Raw genomic sequence first — 8,637 nt, 5'->3', positions numbered from 1 at the left:
AAGTAACATACCTAAGGTAGATTTTCAACGAATGGGGCAGGTTTAAGATCACTCAATTTTCATCCGGAAATTGCACAATTTCTGCAGTCTCTATCCTGAGGCGTGGGTAGGTTGGTAACCAGTACCCTCCGCGGTCTCCAAACCTCATTGCTTCTAGGCACAGCACCTCCCACTGCTGGAAGGCCCTTGAGCGCAACCTCAGTCCTGGAAGCCCAATCAGCGGCCCGGCAGCGACTCAGTGCCCCGCGTCGGGCCGTGTCACGTGTCAACCAAAATGGCTACGCCCGGGCGACTTGAGCGAAGGTTGGAGTGAGCACTCGCGTGGCTGATGCAGGCCGGAGGAGGCAGCGACTGCTGGCAGGAGAGCGTAACGTACCAGCATTCCGGGTAAAGGGGTGCAGTAAAAGGCGAATATCAAGAGAAGCACAGCGTGGTGACATGCTGTTCAACCGCAGCGTGGGAATGAGATCCCGGGACTGAGTCGCAAGGGGAGGAGGGGAGTCGGTTCTACCGCACCGACCGTCCCTACATTTTCCACCCTAGAAAAAAAGATCTTATATTTATATTAAGCCTATAGGGGGCAAAAACCAAAAGCCTGTGCTTGAATTTAATCCCGGGTTTACTGCCAATTTACAGGGTGACCTTGGCCTAATTTAATTTTCAGAGGCCCCACTTGCCTCATTTGTCTATCTTGGGAGCTATCTTGAGTGATGTGAGATAGCTAATGCAAAAGCCTTTTGAAATGTTTGTAATATTTAAACGTGGCATTGTCTTTGATAGGGATTTATTATTAATAACCGGGATACAATGGCCTACTGCGGGCTGCCAGATCATAACTTTTACCGAATTAAGGGTGACGTTTAATAGCGACACCTTAGAAATGGCTAGTTCACAGAACCAGGAACCTCACCAATATGCACAGCATAGAACAGAAAACTAGTGATAGCATTAGTCTGGACTTTCTGATGTAACAGTATTTCGGACATATACACTGTACACTTTATATATACTGAATTTGATTACTTGTTTTTATCTCTCCACCACACCCCCAACCTCCCAACATAAAATTATTCAAAGTTCCTGTAGGCCAGAGATCTTAACGTTATAACCAAGGCCCTCAGAAAGTTTGAGTCCGGGAAACCCAGACGTAAATGTCTAAGCCTGCAATGCACTATTTATGTTAACTTTAAGTTTAGGGATATGAAATTCAGTGTACTGAACATTTTCCAAGCCATCTAATGGCTACCCTGTAAATATTTGTTACTGTTATAATCTTGTAACAAATGAATAGTGAACCAAGAAAATTAAATTTCAGTCATGTTGTCGGTTCTTTCTGAACTTTTTGCTTTTCTTAACTCTGCTACCCTGAAATCTTAATGAGCTAAATCTTCAGGCTAAAATTCATCATTCACCCAATTCCCTTAATCTTTTATTCACCTCAACTAGTGCAGGGATCAACAAACTACCTGCCTGTGGGCCAGACGAAGCCTATCGCTTGTTTCTTTATGGCCAGCCAAAATGATTTTTATATTTTTTAAGTTTTTTTTAAAGTATTCGACAAAAGACCATTATGTGACCCGCAAAGCCTAAGATATTTACCATCTGGCCCTTTAGATGCTGACCTCTGCGCTAGGGTATTCCTAGATGTGAAATTGCTGGGTGTATGTGTCTTCTACTTATTAAGTACCAAATTCTTTTCCAAAGTGGTTGTACCTATGCTTCCACCAGCAGCACATGAGTTTGTTACCCACATTCTTGCCAGTACTTGAAATTTAATTTCTATTTTCCTGATTATAGTGGTTAAGCATATTTTCATATTTATTGTCTGACTTTCCTCTTTGTGAAGTGCCTTTTCAAACCTTTTGTCAGTTTTTCTATTGCGTTGGTTGCATTTTTCTTATTGATTTGTACTATTCAATACTTTACATATTCTGGGTACCAACTACTTTTGTCAGTTATATTGCAAACATTTTCTCCCCATCTGGCTTATCTTTATGGTATCTGTAAATGAACACAAGTTCATTTTAATTGGTTAATGGTAGTTTAATATTAGCTTTATGTGTTTTATGGTTAGTGCTGTTTGCAAATTTACAATATTTTAAGGGTTACAAATATATTCTGTATTTCTTATAAGCTTTATGTGTTGTCTTCCATGTTCTGGTTTCTATTTCATAGAATTGTGGGGTTTTTTGGGGGGTGTCTAATGCACTAATTTTTCAGATTATGAAATAAAGCTATGGCTACTTCTTTTAAAATTAAATATTTATGGTCTTCCAAAGGCTTTTTATAAGCCCTTTTGCTGTTTTTCTATAGATACACATTATTGAAAAATGACATTTTAATTTAAGGCTCAAGATGGAAAATCATAAACCAGATGGTACTGTCAAGAAGAACTTAATTGAAATCATAACCAGAAAAATTAACCAACTTCCAGAAGCAGAAAGGTAAGGTCCTTTTTTTTTTTTCTTTTTTTTTTTTGTGGTACGCAGGCCTCTCACTGTTGTGGTCTCTCCCGTTGCGGAGCACAGGCTCCGGAAGCGCACGCTCAGCGGCCATGGCTCACGGGCCCAGCCGCTCTGCGGCATGTGGGATCTTCCCGGACCGGGACACGAACCTGTGTCCCCTGCATCGGCAGGCAGACTCTCAACCACTGTGCCACCAGGGAAGCCCTAGATCCCTTCTTAATTAAAAAATTCTTTTATCAAGTGGACTTTCATCATTGATTCATCTCAAATTTATTTGGTTTGAATATAAACAAACATAGAATGTCAGAAGGAAATTGAGATTTTTTTTTCTTACATTGATGAGAAAACCAAGGCTCAGAGAGATTAGCCATTTTCCTTTAAGTCAAGGCTAAAATTCATTTCTTTGGACATCTGATAGTTCTCCCAGTTTTTCCATTTGGCTTAGAGTATAGGCAGATGTATATATTTATGGACTAATTTAAATAACAAACCTTTAAAATAGGTTTTAAACTGTCTTCTTTCTCAATTCATTTCTATCACTACACTTACCAGTCTAAGAGAGTGCCATGTAACACACATAGCTAGACAAGGAATGTCAGAGAAATGGGATCATGGCTAGAAGATCTTGAAGATTATTAAATTTATATAGGAAACATACTGATCTCTGAAGACAACGCCGAGTGAACTCCAGTACTCTCCCACAAAATGTTCTTCAGGCAGCCTCTCTAACATTCCATTTAAACTGAAAATCTGAGACCAAAAAGGATGAAGAAGAGTCAGCCTAGGGAGGAAGAAGGAATGGCATATGCCTATGCCACAGGACAGCAACGAGTTTGTCATATTTGAGGAACCAGTGTTACTAAAGTACAAGGGAAGGAGGCATAAGGTTGAAGGAACCGGAGGAGTTTTAAGCAGGGAATGATCCAGCTAACATTTCCAAAGAACATTACAGTTGCTTTTTGGAAAGTAGATTTAAGGTAGGCGAGAAAAGGAAAAAGACCAGTAGGAAAACTGGCATAGTAATCCTGGTGAGTGGTGGTGGCAGTTGAAGTGAAAAAAGGATGGATTTGAAATACGTTTTGGAAGTATAATCTTACTATCTTGTACAAATTCCAGTCTTGCTGACATGAGTTCAACAAGGGAGAAACCATAAACCAAGGGCAGTAATAAGATGTATATCCAACCTCCCTCTCCCCCAACCACAGACACATACTGTACATCGTTTTTGTTATTGTTTTCCAGAGGCAAACAAACTTTTTAAGCACATAAAAGACATGTGCCCATGTTTCCAGGCCAGTAAGGTAGGGAAAACCAGGAAGAATAGAGATGTGACAGCCTTGAAGAGAAGCAAGCCGGCTGTGTTACTGGGACTTGCACCAAATTAGAAATAATAATCAATGGGGAAGTAATCTGGAACTGCAAAGTAAGCTTTAATTTGGAATAAACTGCTTTCGAACAGTGGCACCTAAACAGGGCAAATGACAGCATCTCATCTTTGCTTTGTTCACTATTTTTCCTCTGCTTCTATTTTATCTATCCTAGTTCTCCTAAGTTTGAATCCTCATTTCTTGCATTACCAATTTAGATATGTTTTATAGTTATTTGAAAAGTTCTTAAGTGTATGAAACTTTACCATCAAACACTTCACCTTCTAATTTACAAAATAATTTCATGTGCCATCTTTTTCATTGCCACTTGTTATTTCTGGTCTTATATTTCATGTATCTAGTTATTTTATGGGTATTATCTTGCCAAAGAATCTTGAGTTCACGTTTCTAATTGTATAGGCACTTTTGGGGAACACTGGCAATGGGGCTGCTAGATAATAGCAATTTTGTATTGAATTATTAACTAAACAATGTGACTTTAAGCCACAGGAAATTAAAATCTGCTATTCAGATTCCAGTTACACTCGTTATATTTAGGTACTTATTTATGGAATTTTAAATAATATTTAACATTAATATATCAACATATTACAATGTATATATTTATAATTATAATTACTATATTATATGGGCAAATTATTTACCTGAGCATTTGTTCCTATGACTAAAAATGAAGATAATACATATTACACAGTATTGTTATGAAGATAAAAATATTTTAGAGGAAGTGCTCAAGTTTCCCATTCCCTCAGCTCCCACAAGAATACACAGGTCTTTTCACATTCATGTTTTGTTGTTTGATAGCTCTCTAGGCCCTCATCACAATTTAAATATTGTCTTATGTACCCTACGTTTCTAAACTGCCTCCGTTGTACTAACATTACCATTTTAATATATTTTTGTTATATTGGGTTGACCAAAATGTTCATTTGGGCTTTTCATGGAAAAATCCGAACTTTTTGGCCAATCCAATATATCAAGTTTACATATCTTGCATTCTCCAATAATAAACTATGAAAACACTGAAGATAATTTTTTGTGCCTTCATCACCAAGTCTGCTGCATGCAGTAAGTGCTCAATGATTGAATGACAAGTACCATTGTGATTGCAAAGTGACACATAAGAAAAGTAGTACCTTACACAATGTAGAAAGCTTAATTAGGAATTCCTAGAAAATCTGTCTTGAGTGTTAACCATAGAAATTAGAGAGGATATTGTGTGTGGCTAGTGTGGCTAATTAAGAGTAATGAGACAATTAAGAGGTTGAAGCCTGTGTTATAGGAAGCAAAGCAGATGGTAAAGAAGTTAAGTGACAGGCTGAAGGCTTTGAATTGGATACTTTCAGTACTCAGCAGTTTTAGTTTTTTTCCCCCAAACTAAAGAATGCATAGAACATGCATGTTAAATCTCATACATGCCTTCCTTAAAAACCAGTTCTACCACTTACTATCCCAAAACATCAATTTATTCTTATTTCAATGAGTTCTTATAAAGTATCTAGCATAGAGTATCCCTTAAATGTTAGTACTGCTCCACCCCGCTAATCCTGACTGTAATGCGTCAAGAAAGAGTAAAAGGAAACATCAGTTTCACCTTATTGAATGGCTTCTGTGTGCCAGGTGCTGTTGAAACCAAGATATTTATATCTTTGTATCCACTGTCTTCAAGTTGTTCACAGACTAGTTGGGAAGCCTGACAGGTAAATCTGTGATAAGCTAGTACCACCATATAATGTGTTTTGCTACAGAAGTTAAGTATTGGGTATTGTGGGAGCCTAGAGAGGCATCCAAGTCAGACTCTTCAGAAGCTCTTCCCTGCTATATACTTGGTTGGGGGAGGGTGTGGAATTACCATACCAATATTCTTTGCAAAATGCCACAATACACTTAGCAAAACTAAATGTATCACTGTATCCTTAAAGTGTTGACCAGATTCAAAGCCTTTTAGAATAAAAATCTGTATGTAAAACATAATGATTTTAAAAGGTTTTTGTTTTATGGCGCTATAAGATAATAAATGTTGGATCCTGTTAATCCTAAAGTCCTGATAAGTTCTGTAACATACGCCAGAACTGCTGGAGAGCTTACACACGCAATACAGCCAAAAACAGTTACTGTTTTTTCTCACCAACTCAGGAATCTGCTTGAAAATGGATCAACATATATTGGACTTAATGCTGCCCTCTGTGGCCTAATAGCGAATAGTCTCTTTCGACGCATCCTACATGTGACACAGGCTCGCATAGCTGCTGGCTTACCAATGGCAGTGATCCCATTTTTGACAGCACATGTATCTTACAAAGGCTTTGTAAGTTTACCTTTGAATACAGGTAAATTCTATTTCACTGTCACCAGCAAGTTTGCTTTGGTATATGTACATTATTTGCACCTTACATTAATCCTTAATCATAGCAATTGGCTATATGCTGTAATATAGTCACTGCTTGGATAAGACTGAAACTTGCTAGCCTCTCTATGTAAAGTAGCAATTAATTCAGATTAGCATGGTCTACCAAACAAATATATACACAGTAATTCTAAATACTTTCCTTTATCTAACTTATCTTTCCCACAGTGTTTAGTAAATATTTGGAAACTTTGTTTTTTTTAAATGCTGACTGCCTTAATTTAAAAAAAATTAGAGAATTTTCTTAAGGGGAAAAAAATTTTTATGGGAACAAGACTCTATCTTGTTCCCATAAAAATCACTAAATCTCTAAAAGCACTAAATGTGTGTATGTGCAATAGTTATCAAATACATGGAGACTTGATTTCCTTTGGACAGTTCACCATATTTGTTGAGTACTCCAAGTATAGCTAAATCATGAAAGAATTTCTGATTAATAATTTTAAAAAATTATTACCACAGGTGGGAGTAGGGAGGCAGTCCATTTAAATTCTCTTAAGTGCTACTTCAGGTTTGTTTAAATTAGATGAGTATTTACTTGAATCCCCAAGATCAGTGTGGCAAGAATTTTTACGTGCAGGGAAACCTACTGCACAATAAACTGAACAGAAAGAGTGAAAACATAGGTTAGCTTAGCTTTCTATTTTTAATACCTTGTACTAATCTGGAAATGAATAAACTATTTTATAAAAATAAAATCACACTGTATAATGTAAAAATGTAAGATAAATCAAATTGTTCAATTTCCCATGGGTTTAAAAGTTTCTTAAAGACAAAAATATTAGCTCAGGTTTGCTAATACATGCGCAAAAAGCTAGAAGCAGTGCAAACTGAGTATTATATTCAAGTTCAAAACAAATTAGGGAATTTTTCCTAAGATGGTTTTATCAGTTAATCCTGGCTGTTTTAGATTATCCGTATGTGTAATTATACCTTTTAACATGCCTTGTAGAAATGTATTTGCTGTATTACTGCCTGAAAATTGAGCATCTGTGATATATATAAGGGGACCTTGCATTCTTTAAATGTTTGCTTGACTATCCATTTGCAGAACTAATTTATTTCCTAGGTGATTTACATTGTGAAACCTGTACCATAACACGAGGTGGACTGGTTGGTCTTGTTTTTGGTGGCCTGTACCCTGTTTTCTTGGCTATCCCTGTGAATGGTGGCCTAGCAGCCAGGTAGGATTGTTTTCCATAATTATACCAAAAAACTTTAATAATATATATAAATGATTGCCTAGAAAATGCAAACTTTAAAACAGCAAGTACATTTTCTATTTTTAAGGCAGTGTTACCTGTTTGACTTGAAAGAGTTAACAAGACTTGTTTTTTCTGGGTAATCAAAGAATACTTCTCAAGAATTTGAAATCACTTATAGAAATTTATCACACTACCTCTTGGGTGTGTAGTTCAGGTTCTTAACTTTATATACTGAATGCTAGCTACAAAGCTGCAAAAAGTACTGTGACTAGCATGAAAGCTACATTATATGCATAATGTTCTTAGGGTTTGAGTACTTCCTCTAAAAGAAAATTCCATCAGAAAATGTCTCGCTATAAGCCAAAATAATTCAGTTATTCTCTGATGAACTCTTGTACCAAGCAATCTATTATACTATTTGAGCTTCCAGAGGTGAAACGGAGAAAAGGACAAAAGAAAACAAAAGGACAGTTTTTATGACTAATAGACATTGAAGAGAATAGCATTACCTCAGTCTTTACCTAAGCTAGCTTTAAAACTTCTGGAATTAATATGTATTGTAACATAGACTTGCCACTTGATACAACTGTCTCTTCTAGTGAACTGTCTCAATGATTTCTTACAGGTATAACTCAGCCCTGCTACCCGAGAAAGGAAACATCTTAAATTACTGGATTAGGATTTCTAAGCCTGTCTTTAGAAAGATGTTATTTCCCATTTTGCTCCAGACTGGGTTTGCAGCATACCTTGGGTCTAGACAATATAAACTACTTATAAAGGCTCTTCAGTTACCTGAACCTGACCTAGAAATTCAGTGATTGTTAAGCAAATCTGTACACAAAAATAAAACTGTAAAAATAACCTACATCTAAGTATGAATAAATAAGACTTGTAATTTATCACATGAGGTACAATTCTGGGATCTACAACAAAAGGCTGAATAAATTATTCAACACTACCCACTTAGACAAGAGCCTACTTCTCTAGTGTTCCCAGTACCGTCTCTCCCACATTGCTTGCCCTACTCCTTTACATTAGGCAGTTTGGTCTGTAACACAGGGAAAAAAAAAAAAACCACACAGCAGTTTTCACTGAAAACCTCATAAAGAATCCAAACAGGAATGAAAATGGCAGGGGCCAGGGCGGGGAGTATCAATACAGTACAGAAATGT

At 36.9% G+C, this 8,637-nt stretch overlaps 1 protein-coding gene across 2 annotated transcripts; it reads left to right on the top strand.

Moving 5' to 3' along the window:
- The first annotated feature begins 227 nt into the window (after positions 1–227).
- TMEM126A (transmembrane protein 126A) lies at positions 228–8,326 on the top strand. Of its 2 annotated transcripts, none has more exons than XM_067038391.1 (5): positions 228–387; positions 2,349–2,444; positions 5,990–6,183; positions 7,330–7,444; positions 8,091–8,326. In XM_067038391.1, the coding sequence occupies exons 1-5, from the start codon at positions 329–331 to the stop codon at positions 8,281–8,283; spliced, it is 657 nt and encodes a 218-aa protein (XP_066894492.1). In that variant the 5' UTR covers positions 228–328; the 3' UTR covers positions 8,284–8,326. The 2 variants fall into 2 exon arrangements, with proteins under 2 accessions (XP_066894492.1, XP_066894493.1); XM_067038392.1 differs by having other exon boundaries at positions 252–387; positions 2,314–2,444.
- Positions 8,327–8,637: the final 311 nt, after the last annotated feature.

This window comes from Kogia breviceps, chromosome 7 (assembly GCF_026419965.1).
Source record: "Kogia breviceps isolate mKogBre1 chromosome 7, mKogBre1 haplotype 1, whole genome shotgun sequence".
Lineage (NCBI taxonomy): Eukaryota > Metazoa > Chordata > Mammalia > Artiodactyla > Physeteridae > Kogia > Kogia breviceps.
Note: the sequence above shows the minus strand (reverse complement) of the source record. Positions and strands in the feature narration are given on the sequence as shown.